At 35.6% G+C, this 25,316-nt stretch overlaps 1 protein-coding gene across 2 annotated transcripts in view; it reads left to right on the forward strand.

Annotated features, from left to right (window-relative positions):
• The window catches only part of SKIL (SKI like proto-oncogene), a 31,408-nt gene extending 6,381 nt beyond the window's left edge, over positions 1–25,027 (forward strand). The window contains exons 2-6 of one of the 2 annotated variants that reach the window (XM_049709784.1): positions 6,981–7,074; positions 15,918–16,150; positions 19,194–19,435; positions 19,730–19,954; positions 20,617–25,027. In XM_049709784.1, the coding sequence (XP_049565741.1) occupies positions 6,981–7,074; positions 15,918–16,150; positions 19,194–19,435; positions 19,730–19,954; positions 20,617–20,775 (953 nt within the window). In that variant the 3' untranslated portion in view covers positions 20,776–25,027. The remainder of the gene's footprint in view (positions 1–6,980; positions 7,075–15,917; positions 16,151–19,193; positions 19,436–19,729; positions 19,955–20,616) is intronic. The other variant, XM_049709785.1, reaches the window with a different exon arrangement.
• Positions 25,028–25,316: the final 289 nt, after the last annotated feature.

Consider the following 25,316-nt stretch of genomic DNA (forward strand, 5'->3'; position numbering starts at 1 on the left):
GAATGGCTTTGGGAATAGTGCCCCCTTATGGTTTAGGAAATATAGAGTCTATATTCATTTTATCATTAAAAAATTTTAATTTTTTAAACATTTTAAAATGTTAATATTTTAAAAAAGGCTTCTGATAAAACGCTTTATCCTTTTGGTCTGAGAAATGGGAAAAAATTAAGAAACTTCAAGGAAGAAAAGAAAAAGGATAGGCCTGAATCGGTACATAGTTAGCCAGTAGTGTTCTCATACCTATGCATATGTTATAATTTATACCACTTGGAGAACAAGGAAGAAAGCAAGAATTGGATTAATTTCAATGCCTTTAGAATTCTGGTAGTAGAGAGTGTGGAGCCAGAACTCAATTTGTTCAAGTAAAGAGGTAGAACTAGTTTGGGAATAGTTTTAGTAATGGCTTGAACCTTTATTTTGTCAATGCATAAAATTTGGTCTGTTGAGGTTTCATATACGTTACATGTACATTAAAATAATGTAAGGATTTTATTTGACTAAAAAGGCATGAAGAATATATAATTTAAGGTGTGGTTTGGTTCCATCACTAAATAAAGTATTACAGCACCATGCTAGGCAGAAAGAGAAATGAATAGGAAAGATTTAAAGTTAGTTTAAAACTCATTTTGATTCCTAGACTTAGAAATGGGTCACAGAAATATGTATGTAAAGACTAGTTGGAGGCTCCCTAGGGCAGGAATTCATCTCGTAGTTTCTAAACCTAGAATGTGATGTATGCTTAACAAAAGTTTGGATGCAACTGAATGAAAAGTCTTAGTAGCCCTAGAAAGCTACCAGTGATTTTCAAGGAGGAAAAGAGTTTCGTTTTAAAGCGAAACAGCATTTTGTTTTTATTTGTGGTATTGAATTTATTTTGAGATTTCTAATAGCCTTAAAAGTGCCTATTTTGTTTATCTTATGGGGACAAGGAATACAAAAGTTAAAATTACTAAAGACCATTTTGGTACATAATACTACGGCTTTCCATTTTGAAAAAAAAAAATTTTTTTTTTTTGAAAGCAATATAGGCCCATTAGAGTAAATCCTAAAAAAAGTACAAAGAAGAAAACAGAATTTCCTCATAATTTCACCATGGAGTGATAACCACCGTTGGAATTTATTCCTTTACGTACATAATGCTTTGTAAATCTGTGCAAAAGCATCTGTAGAGTGCACAGGTTATTAACTTAAGACCTAATTGTTGAAATAATACATTTGGACAAACTTTAGGACATGTACTTAGAGCAGTGTTTATCAAATTGCAATTTGTCACCCATGCAGCCTTTCTCATCTGGGGTTCTATGAGAGGAGAATTAAGCCATAGAAAGGATGGTATATAGTACCTTTCTAAGTCCTTTGGAGAGAAGTTAATTTAATGCATACAGTGGAAGCTTTGCAGAGTTTTGGCTTAATTTTCTTGAGAACCTCAGTTGAGAAGGGTGAGGGGGATATCAAAAAAGTCAATTTACTGGGTCACCAGCATTTTAAAAATACATGAAATAGAGTAAAATTTAAAAAAATGCAATATATTGCACATAGTAAAATTAACTAATTTACATTTTGATATTGTCAATTGACATTATTTGAAGGCCAAAATCTGAGATAATTTTTAAAAAGCATCTATGCTGAAATGGGATAGAAAAGCAAAGCCTAACATGTATATAGATTAAAACTTTTTTAAAAAATTAATTTATTTTTGGCTGCATTGGATCTTTGTTGCTGGGCACAGGCATTCTCTAGTTGCGGTGAGCGTGGGCTACTCTTCGTTGCAGTGTGCGGGCTTCTCATTGTGGTGGCTTCTCTTGTTGCAGAGGACGGGCTCTAGGCGTGCAGGCTTCAGTAGCTGTGGCTCGTGGGCTCTAGAGCACAGGCTCAGTAGTTGTGGCGCACGGGCTTAGTTGCTCCACGGCACGTGGGATCCTCCTGGACCAGGGCTTGAACCCGTGTGTCCTGCGTTGGCAGGCGGATTCTTAACCACTGCACCACCAGGGAAGCCCTAGATTAAAACTTTTTATAACAGATATTTTAGTGAAAAGATGTATATGACATGGAAATTTTCAAATAATTGCAATATTAAGTGGATTGGACACCATAGAATTCCAGTGTAAAGAAATTATTTTTCAAGTTCAAGAAATTAACAGGATTTTTATCAGTTTGTTTCCTTTAAGTTTTTTTTAAAATAAATTTATTTATTTTTGGCTTCATTGGGTCTTCGTTGCTGCACACGGGCTTTCTCTAGTTGCGGCGAGTTCACAGTGTGCGGGCTTCTCATTGCAGTGGCTTGTCCTTGCGGAGCACGGGCTCTAGGCATGCGGGCTTCAGTAGTTGTGGCACACGGGCTCAGTAGTTGTGGCTTGCGGGCTCTAGAGTGCAGACTCAGTAGTTGTGGCTCATGGGCTTAGTTGCTCTACAGCATATGGGATCTTCCCGGACCAGGGCTCCAACCCTTGTCCCCTACATTGGCAGATGGATTCCTAACCACTGTGCCACCAGGGAAGCCCTGTTTCCTTTAAGTTTAAGGGAGGAATATCGTACTACTGACTTTTACATGGCTTTGTTTCCATGAAGGATTTAAGAAGAGAGTTGCACATTATAAGAATGTGACCTTGCTTTTCCTTTGAGAGTTTTTAAGCACTTTAAACCTAAAATTGGCTTTATGAGGTAGATATGATTCTGTAGTGTGGAGGAGCAACAGACATTGTGATTTCTGCAGATCCATCTTTGATAAGTTAGTGGAAGTGCTTAGACCTTATTGTTCCGGTTTTGCATTAGGTTGATTAATTCTAATAATTACAATGAAATGAGGCACAAAACTAAGCCTTAAAATCTCTTAAGTAGCTATTTGCTACCTTGTAACACTATTCCTGTTTCAGTTGTTGAAACACTCATTCACAGCCTGTTGGAAGTATTGAGAAAACCTGATCCTATTCTGAGAGATTCAGTTTCTTTCAGTAGGAGTTGTTGGCAGCTGTCTGGTAGGGTGTCTTTTGTGTCCTTCTGAAATCATTTATGGACCACTTGAATGTCTTAGTATTATACACAGTAAAAGGAACCTGGCAGGTATATTGGCTTTATAGCTAAGGAGTTGTTGCTTAACTATGTGTTTGGTCATGTGTTTACTAAGGTTGCTAACGATTTATGTTTGGCTTGTACAAAGTAATGTGTATTTAATATGCATTATCTTTTACTTTTTATGTAAGCACACCATTATAGGAGGATAGACTATGAAATTTATCAGTCTACTAGTCCTTCATATGCTTACTGGCTTATAAATACCAAACTGTAAACATTAATCTTTGTCTTTCTAAATTCTATTTTAAAAAATATTTTCCACATATTTTAAAAAGATTTAATTCTGATTTTTTGAGGGGAATTTTTGAAATCCCATCAATACTTTGAGATATTGTCTTGATTTCTTTAGTTCATCAGTGTTTGTCATTAGGACTTAAAGATCATAATATTAATCTGACACTGTAATTAGAAACTAAAGTGCCACCTCAAATCAAAGTTTATTATTGAAGATAAATCTGGGAATTTTAAAGCATTTTGATTTTTGTTTTTTGGGGTTTTTTTTTAGTGCAAATTGGAATGTTAGTATACAAAGGGTGCTGAGTGGGTGGAATTGCTTTTGTAACTAGAAAGTGGTGACAAATGCTTATTGGTCTTTTTGTAAATGAAATCAAGTTCTCTAAACTATTTGTCATTGTGAGGCTAATAAGCATGGTACCAAAATACAATGATTCTTTATTAGGAAACCTGATTATTAAAGGGTCATGTGTACATAACACAGTAAGTTGAAATTTAGAGAAACTTGCATAAAGCATTTCCTAATTTTTACTTATTTAAAGTTAACTTCTATACATTTTGGGCTTATTTAAATTTTGCTTTCATAGACGTTATTTGTTGTTTTACGACTTAGAGAAAGAACTTTTGGAATGAAATCATATGTCTGAAATTTTTCTTATATGTTTCAGATGAGGATGCCATCTGTTCATTTTGTGGTAGATAATTATGGGGAAGTTGGGCAATAGAAGTATTTTAAAATCTTAAGGCTCTAACTTAAGCTACTAAGTGATCTACTTCTCTTCTTTGCCAAGTAATGTAATGTATTCTATTTTAATGTTTAAGTACACGATGGGAATGAAATTATTCTCATATTGAAAGGTAAAAGGAAAGGCAATAGATGTGTGTATCTTGGTGTCTCATTTTTATTCCTGATCAGTAGTAGCATTATTGCTGTGCCATTTAATTATATTGTTATTTTTTTTGAAGACCTAATTTGTATGTTGCCACAAATGCATAATAGATGAGAAAATCTGGCATGCCCGTGAATGTTCTGTTGTATAATATGTGCTTTTCATAATTGTTTTTAACATGCAGTTAGGATAATTTGTTATAAATGTGTTTATGGCTTACCACAGCATATTAGGTAAAATTAACTCCCAACATTTTATCATGGTTAGTGTTGTGCATTTCCCCATCATTTATATTATTTAATTTGTAGATCTGATCTCTCAAAATACAACCCAGAGACTTAGGATTGTTGGTACTTCATTGAACAGAAGGGTATTAAATGTGAAAGAGACTATCTTGTGAGTTTCCTGGTAGCAGATTAACCTTAAAAAAGGCTACCCTGGGAATTAATGAGCTACACTGTCATTCAGAATTCATTCAACAAATATTTATTGAGTCCCTACTACATGCCATGCATGGTGCTAGGAACTGAAAATACAAAAGTGATTAAGACAGTACTTGACCTCAAGCTGCTGTTTAAGCAGAGGCGGAATAGCCACTCATCAGGGATTTTGTATAGGGAGTTCAGACATTACCTAGAGGACTGCACTAGGTGATCTTTAAGGAAGGTTTTTTTTAGTAACCCCTCCTCTGTGACTCTCTTCATGTGTTGGTGCAAGAATAGGAAACAAAATAAAGGTCAGAAACTAGAGAGGGATGGATGTTTAAATAGAAAGAATGTGCTAGCAGTTATTTAAGGTGGCATTTGAAGTTTAGAGACATCATGGAAACAAAGCTATACTGAGTTTGGATCATGAATAAAGGTAAAACTTATACAAATCAAGCTGTAGAGTTTTAAAATGAACTTGATCAAAATTGAATCAGATTTGAAGTCAAGATCTCTGGCTGAAGAAGTTTAGAATTTGTTATTCTGAAATTTGACATTCCAGTTATCTGTAATAGAGGGAAAACTTTAAAATATATAAATCAATTTTAGTAATTTTAATTTAAAACATCTGGAAACAGTTGATTTCTTGGGCAGTACATCCAGAATTGTCTCAGATATAAAACTGATTTAAAGTGGAGCTTTCCATATTTTCTAAATAATGAGTTTAACAGATAACTTCTAAAAATGAAATTCTCATTTAATTTGAGCCAATCTTATACGTCACTGATTTGTTAGAGTGAGCTTACCCCTGCTCATTAACACCTTTTTTATCACAGTGTTGGGGTGAAAAATGTTCTGCCTAAGTGAGTTTTCTAGATGATGAAACTACTCTTCTCAGCACTGTGTCTTTTTAAAAACTTTAACCTTTTTTTAAATGAATTCTAAAATGTCTTAAATAGTTTTCAGTCTTTCTAAATGGTATGTGTATGGTATATATATATGTATATGGTATACTATAAATGTAAGTATAAATATCGACTATAAGCATGTCATGTTGACTCAAGACTTCTTAAACATCAGTTACTCTGTTGTGATAAGGGTAGGGAACAATTGAGATACATTAAATTATTTGCCCTGGCCTATGTGTGATAAAGCCCTCAGATTGTGTTGCTTTTTGAATCAGTTTTTGTGTTTGTGTCTTGTAATTTTCCTCTCTCCCTAGGTTGTCAGCTGGCACCTGGTATCTATCATTTAGTATTTCTGTTGCCAGCAGTCAGTTCCCTTTCTAATTTATGGTAGAACTAAGCTATAGGCTGAGAAACTGTGTAAACAAATGATTGATTTATTTTATAAATAAGCAGTTGCTTTTGCCCCAGATTCTGAACTTTAGAATACTTGATCAGGATTGTGAGGTTTAGAAACAAATTCTACTCTTACAGAGTCTAGAGGCCCTCACTGAATACTCACCTCTTAAATCCTTTCGAAATGCTCTTCTTTTCGCTATAACCTTGTGCTCTTGTTAGTCTTTCAAATTCCTTGCCCAGTAATTCTTAACAAAACATTGATCTCCTACCAATATGTGTGTGTGTCGGGGGAGGGGAGACAAAATATAAAACAAACCAAATGAGGAAGTTAGTAACCACAGGTTATTTATTCTTTTCTATCTAAGTTTCTGAACCTCAGTTTTCTTAGCTGTAAAATGGAGATAAGTATACCTACTTAATCAGGTATTCGTTAGAAATAAGCAGGATATAAAGTTCTTATCGTGAACTTTGAGGTGGCCAGTTACCTTCTCCTCTTACTTTATTTACAGGTAGAGTTCATCCTTCAGGGCTAAAAAGAACTTTTCATATTTATGAGAAAATGTGGTTTACTGATAAGTGTTAGCAGACACAGTGGTTTTAAAGTTTGGCAAAATATTGCTGTAGAATGTTATCTAATATAATATGCTAAGAAATACTATAGGGATGGGGGGGTATATTCTAGGTAATTGTAACAATGAGAAGAATCAGAACTTAGCAATGCTGCACATTTGCAGAGTACTATTATTTAAAATGGATTTTTAAAATAGATTCCATAAGTATGATATTTGATGAAATCATTCTGGTAGTCCATGTTAACATACATGCTAAAACTGTTCTTGTGATGGGACAGTTCATGTCTCTTTCGGTTTTAAGTGACTATACATGGTACTTTAAGGAAAGACTGCCTTATTAGAAGATGATTCTTAAATAACATAATTCTTTACTAGTCAGTGTTTTCCGGAGGCAGCCTATGGCTCTGTCAAGTAGATACATAAAATTACCCATCACATCCTCTTTCAATAAACTTTTCCCCTTCCACATTTTTCTACAGATAGATACACCACCAGGAATGGAATTACAGTCATGGTATCCAGTTATAAAGCAGGAAGGTGACCATGTTTCTCAGACACATTCATTTCTACACCCCAGGTGAGTGGGTATTGGCTCATTCATTCATTCATTCAACATCTATACATCAGGTACTATTCTAGGCCCTGGGAATTCATTTTATAGTTTCAGGGTTTTTTGCTAATCAATGAAATGAATTATAAATAGTGTTGAATATTTGAATTAACCTTTCCTGTGTGTTTCTATGTTTTTTTTTTTCCCCTAGAAATAGGTCATTTCTTTTTTGCCGTAAAGTGAAAAAAATGGAAGTTTTCTTTTTATTTCCTTACTTCCCTTCAACAAGTAAACCAACTCTTCAAGAGTGTGGTGTGCAACTTTGATATTTTATTTTATTTTTATTTATTATTATTATTTTTTTACATCTTTATTGGAGTGTAATTGCTTTACAATGGTGTGTTAGTTTCTGCTTTATAACAAAGTGAATCAGTTATACATATACATATGTTCCCATATCTCTTCCCTCTTGCGTCTCCCTCCCTCCCACCCTCCCTATCCCACCCCTCCAGGCGGTCACAAAGCACCAAGCTGATCTCCCTGTGCTATGTGGCTGCTTCCCACTAGCTATCTACCTTACGTTTGGTAGTGTATATATGTCCATGCCTCTCTCTCGCTTTGTCACAGCTCACCCTTCCCTCTCCCCATATCCTCAAGTCCGTTCTCTAGTATGTCTGTGTCTTTATTCCTGTCTTACCCCTAGGTTCTTCATGACATTTTAAAATTTTTCTTAAATTCCATATATATGTGTTAGCATACGGTATTTGTCTTTCTCTTTCTGACTTACTTCACTCTGTATGACAGACTCTAGGTCTATCCACCTCATTACAAGTAGCTCAATTTCGTTTCTTTTTATGGCTGAGTAATATCCCATTGTACATATGTGCCACATCTTCTTTATCCATTCATCCAATGATGGACACTTAGGTTGTTTCCACCTCTGGGCTATTGTAAATAGAGCTGCAATGAACATTTTGGTACATGACTCTTTTTGAATTATGGTTTTCTCAGGGTATATGCCCAGTAGTGGGATTGCTGGGTCATATGGTAGTTCTGTTTGTAGTTTTTTAAGGAACCTCCATACTGTTCTCCATAGTGGCTGTACCAATTCACATTCCCACCAGCAGTGCAAGAGTGTTCCCTTTTCTCCACACCCTCTCCAGCATTTATTGTTTCTAGATTTTTTGATGATGGCCATTCTGACTGGTGTGAGATAATATCTCATTGTAGTTTTGATTTGCATTTCTCTAATGATTAATGATGTTGAGCATTCTTTCATGTGTTTGTTGGCAGTCTGTATATCTTCTTTGGAGAAATGTCTATTTAGGTCTTCTGCCCATTTTTGGTTTGGGTTGTTTCTTTTTTTGTTATTGAGCTCCATGAGCTGCTTGTAAATTTTGGAAATTAATCCTTTGTCAGTTGCTTCATTTGCAAATATTTTCTCCCATTCTGAGGGTTGTCTTTCGGTCTTGTTTATGGTTTCCTTTGCTGTGCAAAAGCTTTGAAGTTTCATTAGGTCCCATTTGTTTATTTTTATTTCCATTTCTCTAGGAGGTGGGTCAAAAAGGATCTTGCTGTGATTTATGTCATAGAGTGTTCTGCCTGTGTTTTCCTCTAAGAGTTTTATAGTTTCTGGCCTTACATTTAGGTCTTTAATCCATTTTGAGCTTATTTTTGTATATGGTGTTAGGGAGTGATCTACTATTACATGTACCTGTCCAGTTTTCCCAGCACCACTTATTGAAGAGGCTGTCCTTCCTCCACTGTACATTCCTGCCTCCTTTATCAAAGATAAGGTGACCACATGTGCGTGGGTTTATCTCTGGGCTTTCTATCCTGTTCCATCGATCTATATTTCTGTTTTTGTGCCGGTACCATACTGTCTTGATTACTGTAGCTTTGTAGTATAGTCTGAAGTCAGGGAGCCTGATTCCTCCAGCTCCGTTTTTTGTTCTCAAGATTGCTTTGGCTATTCAGAGTCTTTTGTGTTTCCATACAAATTGTGAAATTTTTTGTTCTAGTTCTGTGAAAAATGCCGGTGGTAGTTTGATAGGGATTGCATTGAATCTGTAGATTGCTTTGGGCAGTAGAGTCATTTGCACAGCGTTGATTCTTCCAATCCAAGAACATGGTATATCTCTCCATCTATCTGTATCATCCTTAATTTCTTTCATCAGTGTCTTATAATTTTCTGCATACAGGTCTTTTGTCTCCTTAGGTAGGTTTATTCCTAGGTATTTTATTCTTTTTGTTGCAATGGTAAATGGGAGTGTTTTCTTCATTTCACTTTCAGATTTTTCATCATTAGTGTATAGGAATGCCAGAGATTTCTGAGCATTAATTTTGTATCCGGCTACTTTACCAAATTCATTGATTAGCTCTAGTAGTTTTCTGGTTGCATCTTTAGGATTCTCTATGTATAGTATCATGTCATCTGCAAACAGTGACAGCTTTACTTGTTCTTTTCCGATTTGGATTTCTTTTATTTTCCTTTTCTTCTCTGATTGCTGTGGCTAAAACTTCCAAAACTATGTTGAATAAGAGTGGTGAGAGTGGGCAACCTTGTCTTGTTCCTGATCTTAGTGGAAATGCTTTCAGTTTTTCACCATTGAGGATGATATTGGCTGTGGGTTTGTCATATATGGCCTTTATTATGTTGAGGAAAGTTCCCTCTATGCCTACTTTCTGGAGGGTTTTTATCATAAATGGGTGTTGAATTTGTTTTTGCGGTACACGGGCCTCTCACTGTTGTGGCCTCTCCCGTTGCGGAGCACAGGCTCCGGATGCGCAGGCTCAGTGGCCATGGCTCATGGGCCCCAGCCTCTACGCGGCACGTGGGATCCTCCCAGATCGGGGCACAAACCCGTGTTCCCTGCATCGGCAGGTGGACTCTCAACCACTGTGCCACCAGGGAAGCCCATGGGTGTTGTATTTTGTCGAAAGCTTTCTCTGCTTCTATTGAGATGACAGTATGGTTTTTTCCTTCAATTTGTTAATATGGTGTATCACACTGATTGATTTGTGTGTATTGAAGAATCCTTGCATTCCTGGAATAAACCCCACTTGGTCATGGTGAATGATCCTTTTAATGTGCTGTTGGATTCTGTTTGCTAGTATTTTGTTAAGGATTTTTGCATCTATGTTCATCAGTGATACTGGCCTGTAGTTTTCTTTCTTTGTGACATCCTTGTCTGGTTTTGGTATCAGGGTGATGGTGGCCTCGTAGAATGAGTTTGGGAGTGTTCCTCCCTCTGCTATATTTTGGAAGAGTTTGAGAAGGATAGGTGTTAGCGCTCTCTAAATGTTTGATAGAATTCACCTGTGAAGCCAACTGGTCCTGGGCTTTTGTTTGTTGGAAGATTTTTAATCACATTTTCAATTTGAGTGCTTGTGACTGGTCTGTTCATGTTTTCTATTTCTTCCTGATTCATTCTTGGCAGGTTGTGCCTTTCTAAGAATTTGTCCATTTCTTCCACGTTGTCCATTTTATTGGCATAGAGTTGCTTGTAGTAATCTCTCATGATCTTTGTATTTCTGCAGTGTCAGTTGTTACTTCTCCTTTTTCATTTCTAATTCCATTGATTTGAGTCTTCTCACTTTTTTTCTTGATGAGTCTGGCTAATGGTTTATCAATTTTGTTTATCTTCTCAAAGAACCAATTTTTAGTTTTATTGATCTTTGCTATCATTTCCTTCACTTCTTTTTCATTTATTTATGATTTCTTTCCTTCTGCTAACTTTGGGGTGTTTTTGTTCTTCTTTCTCTAGTTGCTTTAGGTGCAAGGTTAGGTTGTTTATTCAAAATGTTTCCTGTTTCTTAAGGTAGGATTGTATTGCTATAAACTTCCATCTTAGAACTGCTTTTGCTGCATCCCATAGGTATTGGGTTGTCGTGTCTCCATTGTCATTAGTTTCTAGGTATTTTTTGATTTCCTCTTTGATTTCTTCAGTGATTGCTTCGTTATTAAGTACTGTATTGTTTAGCCTCCATGTGTTTGTAGTTTTTACAGATCTTTTCCTGTAATTGATATCTAGTCTCATAGCGTTGTGGTCGGAAAAGATACTTGATACAATTTCAATTTTCTTAAATTTACCAAGGCTTGATTTGTGACCCAAGATATGATCTATCCTGGTGAATGTCCCATGAGCACTTGAGAAAAATGTGTATTCTGTTGTTTCTGGATGGAATGTCCTATAAATATCAATTAAGTCCATCTTGTTTAATGTATCATTTAAAGCTTGTGTTTCCTTATTTATTTTCATTTTGGATGATCTGTCCGTTGGTGAAAGTGGGGTGTTAAAGTCCCCTACTATGAATGTGTTACTGTCAATTTCCCCTTTTACGGCTGTTAGTATTTGCCTTATTTATTGAGGTGCTCCTATGTTGGGTGCATAAATATTTACAATTGTTATATCTTCTTGGATCGATCCCTTGATCATTATGTAATGTCCTTCTTTGTCTCTTCTAATAGTCTTTATTTTAAAGTCTATTTTGTCTGATACGAGCATTGCTACTCCAGCTTTCTTTTGGTTTCCATTTACATGGAATATCTTTTTCCATCCCCTCACTTTCAGTCTGTAGGTGTCTCTAGGTCTGAAGTGGGTCTCTTGTAGACAGCATATATATGGGTCTTGTTTTGGTATCCATTCAGCCAGTCTGTGTCTTTTGGTGGGAGCATTTAATCCATTTACATTTAAGGTAATTATCGATATGTATGTTCCTATTCCCATTTTCTTAATTGTTTTGGGTTTGTTATTATAGGTCTTTTCCTTCTCTTGTGTTTCTTGCCTAGAGAAGATCCTTTAGCATTTGTTGTAAAGCTGGTTTGGTGGTGCTGAACTCTCTCAGCTTTTGCTTGTCTGTAAAGGTTTTAATTTCTCCATCAAATCTGAATGAGATCCTTGCTGGGTAGAGTAATCTTGGTTGTAGGTTTTTCTCCTTCATCACTTTAAATATGTCCTGCCAGTCCCTTCTGGCTTGCAGAGTTTCTGTTGAAAGATCAGCTGTTAACCTTATGGGGATTCCCTTGTGTGTTATTTGTTGTTTTTCCCTTGCTGCTTTTAATATGTTTTCTTTGTATTTAATTTTTGACAGTTTGATTAATATGTGTCTTGGCATGTTTCTCCTTGGATTTATCCTGTATGGGACTCTCTGTGCTTCCTGGACTTGATTAACTATTTCCTTTACCATATTAGGGAAGTTTTCAACTATAATCTCTTCAAATATTTTCTCAGTCCCTTTCTTTTTCTCTTCTTCTTCTGGAACCCCTATAATTCGAACGTTGGTGCGTTTAATGCTGTCCGACAGGTCTCTGAGACTTTCCTCAGTTCTTCTCATTCTTTTTTCTTTATTCCGCTCTGCAGTAGTTATTTCCACTATTTTATCTTCCAGGTCACTTATCCGTTCTTCTGCCTCAGTTATTCTGCTATTGATCCCTTCTAGAGTATTTTTAATTTCATTTATTGTGTTGTTCATCATTGCTTGTTTCATCTTTAGTTCTTCTAGATCCTTGTTAAATGTTTCTTGCATTTTCTCTATTCTATTTCCAAGATTTTGGATCATCTTTACTATCATTATTCTGAATTCTTTTTCAGGTAGACTGCCTATTTCCTCTTCATTTGTTAGGTCTGGTGGGTTTTTATCTTGCTCCTTCATCTGCTGTGTGTTTTTCTGTCTTCTCATTTTGCTTATCTTACTGTGTTTCGGGTCTCCTTTTTGCAGGCTGAAGGTTCGTAGTTCCTGTTGTTTTTTGTGTCTGTTCCCAGTGGCTAAGGTTGGTTCAGTGGGTTGTGTAGGCTTCCTGGTGGAGGGTACTAGTGCCTGTGTTCTGGTGGATGAGGCTGGATCTTGTCTTTCTGGTGGGCAGGTCCACGTCTGGTGGTGTGTTTTGGGGGGTCTGTGGCCTTATGATTTTAGGCAGCCTCTCTGCTAATGGGTGGGGTTGTGTTCCTGTCTTGCTAGTTGTTTGGCATAGGGTGTCCAGCACTGTAGCTTGCTGGTCGTTGAGTGAAGCTGGGTGTTGGTGTTGAGATGGAGATCTCTGGGAGATTTTCTCCGTTTGATATTATGTGGAGCTGGGAGGTCTCTTGTGGACCAGGGTCCTGAAGTTGGCTCTCCCACCTCAGAGGCACAGCAATGACTGCTGGCCGCAGCACCAAGAACCTTTCATCCACACGGCTCAGAATAAAAGGGAGAAAAAGTAAAAAGAAAGAGGATAAAAGAAAATAAAATAAAGTAAGGTAAAATAAAATAAAAGTATTAAAATAAAAAAATAATTATTAAGAAAAGAAAAATTTTTTAAAGTAAAAAACAAAAGCAACAACAAAAAAAACGGACGGCTAGAACCCTAGGGCAAATGGTGAAAGCAAAGCTATACAGACAAAATTCACACAGAAACATACACACTCACAAAAAGGAAAAGCGGAAAAAATAATAAATCTTGCTCTCAGAGTCCACCTCCTCAATTTGGGATGATTCGTTGTCTATTCAGGTATTCCACAGACACAGGGTACATCAAGTTGATTGTGGAGATTTAATCCGCTGCTCGTGAGGCTGCTGGGAGAGATTTCCATTTCTCTTCTTTGTTCTCACAACTCCCGGGGTGTAGGTCCTCTGCGTGTAGGTCACCGGAGGGTGTCTGTTCTTCACTCAGACAGGACGGGGTTAAAGGAGCCGCTGATTCCGGGGCTCCGGCTCCCTGAGGCCGGGGGGAGGGAGGGGCTCGGAGTGTGGGGCAAGCCGCTCGGCAGAGGCCAGCGTGACATTGCAGCAGCCTGAGGTGTGCTGTGCGTTCTCCCGGGGAAGTTGTCCCTGGATCCTGGGACCCTGGCAGTGGCGGGCTGCACAGGCTCCCCGGAAGGGAGGTGTGGATAGTGACCTGTGCTCACACACAGGCTTCTTGGTGGCGGCAGCAGCAGCCTTAGCGTCTCATGCCCGTCTCTGGGGTTCATGCTTTTAGCCGCGGCTCGCGCCCGTCTCTGGAGCTCCTTTAAGCAACGCTCTTAATCCCCTCTCCTCGCGCACCAGGAAACAAAGAGGGAAGAAAAAGTCTCTTGCCTCTTCGGCAGGTCCAGACTTTTCCCCGGACTCCCTCCCGGCTACCCGTGGCGCACTAGCCCCCTTTAGGCTGTGTTCACACCGCCAGTCCTCTCCCTGCGATCCGACAGAAGCCCGAGCCTCCGCTCCCAGCCCCCGCCCGCCCTGGCGGGTGAGCAGACAAGCCTCTCGGGCTGGTGAGTGGCGGTCGGCACCGATCCTCTGTGGGGGAACCTCTCCGCTTTGCCCTCCACACCCCTGTTTGCTGTGCTCTCCTCCGTGTCTCCGAAGCTCCCCGCCTCGCCACCTGCAGTCTCCGCCCGCGAAGGAAGGGGCTGCTAGTGTGTGGAAGCCTTTCCTCAACACGGCTCCCTCCCACTGGTGCAGGTCCCGTCCCTATTCTTTTGTCTCTGTTTGTTCTTTTTTCTTTTGCCCTACCCAGGTACATGGGGAGTTTCTTGTCTTTTGGGAGGTCTGAGGCCTTCTGTCAGTGTTCAGTAGGTGTTCTGTAGGAGTTGTTCCACGTGTAGATGTATTTCTGATGTATCTGTGGGGAGGAGGGTGATCTCTGCATCTTACTCTTCCTCCATCTTCCCCTCTCTGTCAACTTTGATATTTTAAAACGAAACTTTTTTGAAAGTTAGAGGATTTCATAGTAGCCACACCCTCAAAATCAATTTTCATATTTTCAATAAAAATGCACCTTAGATTACAGTTTATATTTATAAAACCTAGATTTTTATCTGCTACTGTACATATTTATCTCCCCAAGCACAGTGATAAAGAATCTCAATCTTACTTACATTTATATAGTTCCTTCTATTCCTATTACATTTGAAGTAAGTTTTTGGGCAGTAATAAACCTGTCAGTTTTCTTAGCAGAATACTGAGTTTTCATTCTCAGAATTCATGTGATTGGTAAAGAGGGACTACATAGATGTCCTGTACAAGGAAAATGATATGAGACGAGATTATTTAGAGTTCAGAAGATGAAGTGTTTGGTCAGTTAAATGGTTGCATCTAGAGGTTTTTTTGGCTAGAGGTTAAGCAGATTATAGTTAATCATGTGGCACTTAAATATGTAGCTCAAATTTTGTTCCATGAGTCTCTCAGATAATCTCCTGAACAATTTTATATGAGCTTTGAGTAAAATTGGTAGTTATCCCTTTGATCTTAGTTTTGCACAATTTATTATTGCTGTTTTATCAAATAAGTAAGAAATGCTAAAGTATTTTCAGAAGATTGCTCTGTGGGGTTTGATCCAAGGAGGACTGCCCAGTAGCTGGGCAGCATTCAGAATGCTGGTTCTCTCCCTGAGAAGGGAGAAGGACCCTGGGAGCTCTTTGTTGGGGCTGTGATGAGTCAGGCCATAGCCTTGCAGTGTGGGACTGAATCAGTCTCACCACAATAAAGAGCAAGGATTCCTTGCTTTGGAGGGGTGGCAGGCACGGAAATAGTCCTCCAGAGTAGTGTATAGTCTGTTTTCTTTCGGCATAAACCTTACCTACTCAGGGCTGTTGAACTGCTCTGTAAAGTACTTCATGGTTTTAGTTCTCGTGATTTTGAGGGAAGGAGAAGAGACTGATTTTCCATTATCTTTTTAAGTGCTTAGAAGCTACTTTTTGTAAAATAACAAAAATAACCTGATAATTTTACTCTTTCTGCCTCAACTACTTACTTTTTCAAGAATTCCTTTCTATGACCCTTATTTTCTGAGTTGTTCTGTTATCTGTTTTGATTTAAAGAAAATTGTTTAACCATAGAAATTGATGTAATATATTTTGCTTTTTACCTAAATGTAATATGTATCTTCTTTTGCCATTCTTTGTTTTCAGCTACTACTTATACATGTGTGATAAAGTGGTTGCCCCAAATGTGTCACTTACTTCGGCTGTATCCCAGCCTAAAGAGGTCACAAAGACAGAGGCAAGTAGATCTATACCAAGACACTCAGAGAAGCCTCACAGTAGTGGGAAACATCAAAAAATAGTGTCTTATCCAGATGTTTCACTGGAGGAACAGGAGAAAATGGATCTAAAAACAAGTCGAGAATTATATAGCCGCTTAGGTAAGTATTCAGAAATTATCTTTTTAAAATCAAATATCTAATAAACATATTCAGCATTTTCAAAGAGGATTTCTATTTAAGAGAATTTTCCGGATAATGGAAACTTTTATCTTAAAAAAAAATACCACCTTTCAAAACTCTTGAGTGACTACATAGACCCTCAGTTGTTCTGCTTATCTAGAATGGTGATATATATAGAGAGGCTAATGAGCTAGAAAATAGACTATATGGCTGCATATTGCAAGTGACTTTTGTCTAATTATTTTTCCTTCTTCCTGCCTTTTCTTTACTGTCAGATTTCTTAAAAGGTCCTTATTTTTCTTTCTAATTTGCTGTGAACTGAGAAACCTTTTAACTAATAATGTGAAAAGTATATGATAATCTATAAAAATATTGAATCAACTTTGTTTACACCTGAAACTAATATAATATGGTAAATCAACTATAATTTTTTTAAAAAGTGTATGTAAGAGTAGTTAGGTATAGGACTCAGAGACACTTAGTCATGGAATAAGCAAGGTTTGAAAACTCATAGCTGTGGGGGCCAGGCAGATGGCATAAATGCAGAATGCCGGCTGGACATTAAAAAAATACTGCATAGTTACAGTGCCTTTTAAAATACTGTGGACCAGACAAGACATGTCTGCTCACATGCTGCCTGTGTTACCCTCTTCATAGATGCAGAGCTTTGCTAACAGCTTAGGCAAGTGCAACAGTTCTTTTCAGCTTTCTCAGAGCAGTCTAAGAGTCCTCTAGTTACCTGTTTTCATAGATAATTGAGATTCTTCAGGAGTTTTTTTACTTTAATTTTGAGATTTTTAAAACTCAGTTTTCCTTGGATTTAAAGATGGCAAACAATAATTAGTAATGTATTAATACCATTATACCATGTTTGCATTATATTTCCTAAATTATTTAATTCTAGAGACTTTAAAAAAATTGTTGAGATGTAATTCATATTGCTTAAAATGTACGCTTTTAGAGTATATGATTCAGTGGCTTTTAGTAAATTCACAAAGTTGTGCAATGATTACAACTATTTAATTTCAGGACATTTCATCACCCTAAAAAGGAACCCTGTCATCCAGTAGAAGTTACTCTTCCTTCTTCCCTTTTACCAGGCTCTGTCAGCCATAAATCTATTTTCTGTTTTTATGGATTTGCCTATTCTGGACATTTCATATAAAAGGGATCCTACAACATATGGCCTTTCGTTGTCTAGCTTCTTCCACCAAGGATATTTTCTCAGTCCATATTATAGCATGTATTAGTACTTCTTCCTTTTTTATGGCTTAATAACATTCTATCATATGGATGGATAATACCCCATTTTGTTTATTCATTCATCTGTTGATGGACATTTGGATGTGTCCACTTTTTGGCTATTATGACTAACGCTGTTATGAACGCTTATGCACAAGTTTTAATGTGAACGTACGTTTTCATTTCTCTTGGCTATATATTTTGGAGTGGAATTGCTGGGTCAAATGGTAACTCTACGTTTAATATCTTGAGGGACTGCCAAACTTTTCAAAGCAGCTGCACCATTTTCATTTCCTGCAGCGGCTTCTGAGGACTCCGATTTCTGCACATCTTTGCCAACACTTGTTATTGTTTGTCTTTTGATTATAGCCATCCTAGTGGTTGTGAAATGATATCTCATAGTTTTGATTTGTAATTCTCCAATGACTAATGATACTGAGTATCTTTTCATGTTTTTATTGGACATTGCAAATCTTTGGAGAAGTGCCTGTTGAGATCCTTTGCCTATTTTTAAATTGGGTTGTCTCTTTACAACTGAATTGTAAGAGTTCTTTGTACATTATGGTACTAGAATTTGCCATTCTGTCATTTGTCTTTTTACTTTCTTGGTAGTGTCCTTTGAAACACAAGTTTTAAATTCTGATGAAGTCCAATTTATTGTTTCTTTCGTTGCTTACTTTAGGTGTCATGTCTAAGAAACCATTGCCTAATCCAGTTAAGAATTTTAGCTCTTACATTTAAGTCCATGATCCATTTTGAGTTAATTTTTATGTAAGGTGTGACGTTCAACCTCATTCTTTGTATATGGATACAGTTGTCCCAACACTGTTGAAAAGAATACTCTTTCCTGATTGAATTGTTTTGGCACCCTTGTTGAAAACCAGTTGCCCGTAAAAGTACGGGTTTGTTTCTGGGCTCAGTCTTTATGCCAGTACTACACACAATTTTGATTTCTGTAGCTTTGTAATAAGCTTTGAAATTGGGGATTGTGAGTCCTCCAACTTTGTTATTCTTTTTCAAGATTGTTTTGGCTATTTTGGTTTCCTTTTATTTCCACATGAATTTTAGAATCAGCTTGTCAGTTTCTGCCACAAAGCCAGTTGAAGTTTTGATAGGGGTTGCATTGAAAAAATAGATCATTTGGGGAAGTATTATCGTTTATTGTAGTCCATTTGGGCTGCTGTAACAAAAATAACATAGACTGGGTGGCTTATACCACAAACATTTACTTTTCAACGTTCTAGAGGCTGGGAAATCCAAGATCAAGGCACTAGCAGATTTGGTCTGGCAAGGGCTTGCTTGCTTCCTGGTTCATAGATGGCCATTTTCTCATGTGTACTCAAATGGTGGGAGAGCTCTCCGGAGTCTCTTTTATAAGGGCATAAATCCCATCAATGGGGGCTCTACCGTTATGACCTAATTACCTCCTGAAAGCCCCATTTCCCAATACCATTGCATTGGGGGGCTAGGATTTCAACATATGAATTTTGGAGGTCACTGACATTCAGATCATGATATCATCTTAACAATATTAAGTCTTCAATCCATAAACATGGGATGGCTTTCCATTTATTTGGGTCTTTTATTTCTTTCAATAATGTTTTGTAGTTTTCATTTTACAAGTTTTATACTATTTTGTTAAGTTTATCCCTAAGTATCTTGTTATTTTTTATTTCATTTGTAAATGAAATTGTTTTCTTAATTTCATTTATGGATTGTTCTAGTGACATTTTAACAGAGTGATATTCATACTCTGTTACTTCATTTTTGCCTTTCAAAGATCCATCAGTCTCGAATAATTCTACAAGCAAAAAGAAACCTGAGCCTACCACTTGCAACTTAGCCAGAGACACAGGCAAGGCAGGAATTGACCGTGATGCTGCAGCTTCGTCTCCACTTCTTGTCAAAGATGTTATTTGTGAGGATGATAAGGGAAAAATCATGGAAGAAGTAATGAGAACTTATGTAAAACAACAGGAAAAACTGAACTCAATTTTGCAGAAGAAGCAACAACTTCAGATGGTAAAATTGTTATCTAAATGATAGTCCATTGTGAAAAGATACTTTTGCATATTCTTAAGGAAAGTCAAGATGAGATGCTATAAATGTATTTAAGATTATTCAGTTTTACATTTATAAGAAAGATTAATATACTTTAAAATTCTTAGAGAAGATAGTTTTCAAGATAATTACTTATGTATAGAATTGATATGACAGCTGAATTTTAGATATTTTCTGTCCTGTTTTTTCCTGAATTGAAAATTCTAATGTGATGGAAATAAAGTAAAAATTATATTGTGATTCTTTAAATTACAGGAAGTTGAAATGTTGAGTAGTTCAAAAGCTATGAAGGAACTCACTGAAGAACAGCAGAATTTACAGAAAGAGCTTGAATCTTTGCAGAATGAACATGCTCAAAGAATGGAAGAATTTTATGTTGAACAGAAAGACTTAGAGAAAAAATTAGAGCAGGTAATGAAGCAAAAATGTACCTGTGACTCAAATTTAGAGAAAGATAAAGAGGCTGAATATGCAGCACAGGTAAGAATTACAGTTTGTATAGTGTTGCCCTTTCAATGTGGAAATTGAAGCCGTTATTTTAATTTCATTAAAGAAATTACTTTATGTTAAGCTCATTTCATTTAGACTAGATTTCAAAATAGACAGTTCTGTTAAACACAACTTTATATCATCCAAGATGATTTTTTGACCTTGATTACTTTATTACTTTAAACTTGTCAGGTTTCTGTAGTTTAGTTGTCCAAATTGCTAATCTCTAGCTATCTGAATATCAGAGGTTGTGTTATTTTAATGTAGTATATGGGCTTTCAAATCAATGAATTAACAAACATGAACTGTTGCCCACTATGTTCGCAGCACTCGGGCAAAAATGAATAGTAGCTCACAACTTGGGGAAGATGAACAAATAACTCTTAACCTGAGCCAGCTGTGATGAGAGGTATACTGAAGTGTAGGGCATAATGAAAGTGTTCTAGGTGTTCAGTTCTCTTGACCTTTTGTTTCACCCTCATTTCAACGTCATGTCAAAGTCTGATTAATAGTATTAGGTATTCAAGAGATGCATGCATGAAATAGTTCATTTTTGTAATAAGTAATTTGAAAGTAGGTCTTTGCCATGATGTGAGGAGTAAGTGGAAAAACAACACTGAATGAAAACTGACACAGTCTTCTAAATCACACAGCTGGCAGAACTGAGACAGAGATTGGACCATGCCGAGGCTGATAGGCAAGAACTCCAGGATGAACTCAGACAGGAACGAGAGGCAAGACAGAAGTTAGAGATGATGATAAAAGAGCTAAAGCTGCAAATTTTGAAATCATCGAAGACTGCTAAAGAATAGAAACCTTTAAATAGATTCATCTGTGTGTTCCCAACAGGGTTTATTTTTGTTTGTTTATTTGCTTTGGTAATTGAATTCTGAACAATTTATCTGCATGAAAATAACTAGGCATTGTATCCATTTGTAGATCAGAGAAAGTGAAGAGATTATATATTAGTATATAAATTTTTACATTTTCCAAATGAATGAAAATGTATGTTTCTTTGTACTTTTTTTTCAACCAGCTTAGTAACAATACTTTACGGTTTCAACTATTACATAATCTGCCTATATTTCTAATGCAATTTAGCAGTTGCATACTTTTTAAAAGCTGCATTGTGTGATGGAAAATAGTTTTGATCAATTTTGTTATCCATATTTTAGATTCAATTTTAGATACAATGGTGGCTTCATATTTCATATATAGAGCTACTCAAGGGGTTGAATCTCCATTTTTTTTCATGAACACAATCTCCTTTCTAAGTTAATATAGTATACTCATTATTATAATCAAAATTTGCTTTTATTTTGTTCATATTGTTGAATTTCCACCAGTTCTCCTCTATTTAATATCTCCTAAGAGACATTTTGTCAATAGAGGAATTTCATTGTTGAGGTTATAGCACACCCCATGGGGAAGGATAACATGCTTTCTTATACACTGCTGCTAAACACAAGAAGCGGTTATAATTAGATTTTCTGTTTAAATGTGGTTATATTTAGAAAAAAAATTTTATGCAGCAACTTTAGAAGAGGGAATAAAATGTAATAATTTTTGAACTTTTGTTTATGTTGTTAATAGTGGTGTGAAAATATTAATGTACTTGAGAAAAATTGATGTACATCAGTTCCCATACAATCCATAATCCTCCTGTACAGTTTTTATATGTAGTTGTGGGTCTTCCTGAAACTTATATAATGGATTTGTCTTCCTTTAAATTGTAAAATATTAAACACTTTGAAGGTTATTTTGGACTTTTGTATGTTTAAATGTTAAGTCTTACCAAAATGTGCACGAATGGACCATTTTCAGTTACTATTTAATATCAAAATCAGGAATTTACAGTCAACTGGTAGTGTGTGATAGGTTAATATAGGGAAGTTTAGTTATCTGCTACTAAAAGGTTTTTAGATAATTTTTAGAAGACAGGAATTCCATAGTTTGGGGGAGGGGCAACTTCTTCTGCACTTTTCTTTTTTTTTTTTGCACAGAAAATCCTGTCATTCTTTAATGGCAAATTTCATATTAGTTAATTCTTGGCTTAAAAGATACTAGGTAAAATTCTTAGTATGCATTTTTTAAAGAAAGTTTCCTGAAGCTACCATTAATTGACATTATTATCCCATGAGTTTTATGTTTATGTTCTCGTGTAAGGTACTGTATGAAATTAACTTGAGAGCTAAGTTTATTTTTTAAATATATCAGCTAAGGTTAAGGTTATTTACTATTCCCATCTTAGATGATAGATCCTTGGTATAGAACTTCAAAAAAATAAGTAGGTTATCATTTAACCAGTTATTTTCATATTTTGCTTAATGGTACTTATATATCCTAAAAGAATTTTTGTACTTCCCAAATACTAGAGTATGGTCTAAATGTGTATTTTCTATTTTCCATTTAACTTCGACTATATTAGACCTGCAATTAATTTGTTGATTCTTGTTCCTCCTTAAGGAGGAACACATGTTAAAATGACATATAGGAACAAATATTAAAAATGACATACCCTCCTAATACCTTTTCTTTATCTGGAGAAAGAAAAATCACAAATACATTTTATGATACCGTTTCATTTTAGTTGTGTGTTAGTTGTGTCACAGCTAAGCTTTTTGGGACATATAATTCAGGCCCCTATAATTTCATTTATTTTTCTAATTCACTCAATCTACTTATGTTACTTAGTTAAATGGTAAGCTTACTTAACGTTTCAACTCAAAACTTCTAAAACAAATTGCTTAATCTTTGAAATATGTTATTTAAAAATTCTAAGCAATGCTGAATCACCTTTAAATTATCATAAACTCTTAATGTAGAGTTGAGTAAACAACTATTTTTTCTAGTTCTTCACATAAGGGAAACTTGCCACATGAAATTGTAGTCTTCATTTTCCAGAAGATACACTGATGTGCCATCAGTTTCTGTCTAACTTCTTTGAAAACATTTTTTTTAGTCAATTGTAAATAGTATGCCTATTATAGTTAAAAGTAATTTCAAGTTAAACTGTACAACGTAGCTTGAAAATATAGAGACTTTGTAATACTCTACAAGTGGCCTCTGCTAAAATATCCATATAATTATTCTATTTTTGCATGCTCATTTTGTGTGTTGGTTGCTAGCTTAAAGTTTGTTTCAGTGTTAGTTTTTGTGTGCCAATTCATCAGGCAAGCGGATTTTCCCTCAGACGTCATAATATTTTTCTTTTTAGGAAAAATATAAAAATATTTACTTTAAAAAGCTGCATTAAAGGAACAGCCTATCAAAAGTGCTAGAGCATCTTTAAAAGGAAGAAAAGATAGAATGTTAGTTTACTGGGTGATGAGTAATGTTTAATTTGGGTGATGATAGTTTCTATACTCTAAACTTTGTGAGAAAAAGGTACCAAATCTATAGTAAATGTAAAACCTGCTGTCATTGAGGAAGCTCTAAACAACCCTTATTTCACAAATGCAACTTTTAACACTAGGAAAGGCTTTGACCAACAATGTAAGTTTGGCTTGTGCTTTAGTTTTGTAAAGCATATTCTTTTGCTTGAATTTCTGTGTCCAGGAGAGTCAGGATGTTTTATGGTTCTTGAACTAATTTTATAACATATTTAATATATTACCAGTTGAGCTATAAAATCATTTGTACATATTGAATTGAAAACCAGTTACTAAAGTAGGTGTAATAGACTGAGTACAATGATACTTGCAGGTTATCCATATATTTTAGAAGACATGACAGAACAACCATTTTATTTGCACATCTATGGCTTCTGTTTGAAGGAAAGTAAAATGATAAAGAAACTTGAGTAATATGAAACATGCTCAAGGTTATTTCCCTAAATGTAATACGAAAGCTGGTGCTGAAGGTTTTTGATCAGTTTCTAAAATTTTCTTCTCAATGACTTATTTTTGATTGCTTAGGGAAGAATCCTCATTTTTATTTGCTCTTACACATTTAATCTGCACGACAGGATATTAAAAATTAATGGAATGAAAAGTTGTGCTCATACTGTACATCTGTTTCTGTGCTTGAAACTACTTGTTAGTTTTTATTGAGCTGCCAGCAATAAGGGACACATTACTGCTGTATTATACATTGTGGGGTTGAATAACTTAAACAGCTTAAAATTTTTTTCTAGTGTAAGACACTTAAGAATTTCCATTATTGGAAGAAATTTGTATGGGTATTCAATATTGCGTCTTGTTTAAAAGGACAGTCTTTTTTTTTATTTTGTAAAATCTTTCCATTTTAATTGGCTTCTAAACTATAATACATAATGCAATTTTGAGCCTGTTTTTTAGTGATAGAATTAAATGTCTTATATAGTGCTACTGTGTTTGAATTAAAGTGAACAAATGTAAAAACCGAAATTTTAAAAATTAAGCCCAGAAAACAAAATAGTGTATTAAGTTAGTTGAATGTAAGAGAAATTCGTAAGATTTTTTTTTCTTCAATATAAATACCTCACTTGAAAATAAAGCACAGCATACTTAAAGTAGTTCTAGTAAAAAAAAAAAAATCCTACTAAAAGAATTGCTAAATCTTGAATAACTCTTGGGGAATTATAGTTTGGGAGAAATAAAATATACTTGCTTTTAACCACCCTGTTAGAAGTATTTATTTGTCCTGATAATTTTAAGCCAACACAGTAGTCTTAAAGTATTTCTGAAGTTCTAATCTGTGAAGGCAGTAAATGAAAGATCTGTTGTGCAACTGTTGAAACAAATTGTTGACTACATTGACCATAATTCAATTTAAAATCTTGCCAATGATGTACAGTTTTATGGTTAAAATTGCTGTGGTTGGTTGTATTACATGACACACAAAACTGTCCTCTACCTCACGTGAAATAAATATTTTATATGGTTTTACTATAAAACAAGACTCATCTATCTGGTCACTTAGTTTACAAATTTTGAATTATATTTATTGAAACATGACATACTGTGCTCTTAGCTTATACCTCAACTGTATTTTGTGCTGTTCTCCATTTTCATGCCTTGTAAATAACTTGTATAGATTGTGGATTAAATTCCAAATAAAAACTTTTAATGCCAATGAAATTGATCCAAGCTTTCTTGGTATCCTGTGTGAGTTCAATGTTCTTGTTTCTTAAAATTGACATTTTCTCCTTTTGTTTCTTTAAAGTCTATTCATTACATAGCAAATAACTAACTTGAGAAACTTTTTTTTTAAAATTGTAAAATGTGAAATTTTATGTAATATGTGATGAACATAGCATTTTGTGATTATTCTCTTTCAAGATACTTGGACTCTTGCTTTAACATCTTTTCCTCACCTCCATTTCTGGTATTAGTTGTCAATTACTGCATAACAAACTATTCTAAAATCTAGC

The sequence above is a fragment of the Orcinus orca genome, chromosome 5 (assembly GCF_937001465.1).
Source record: "Orcinus orca chromosome 5, mOrcOrc1.1, whole genome shotgun sequence".
Classification (NCBI taxonomy): Eukaryota; Metazoa; Chordata; class Mammalia; order Artiodactyla; family Delphinidae; genus Orcinus; species Orcinus orca.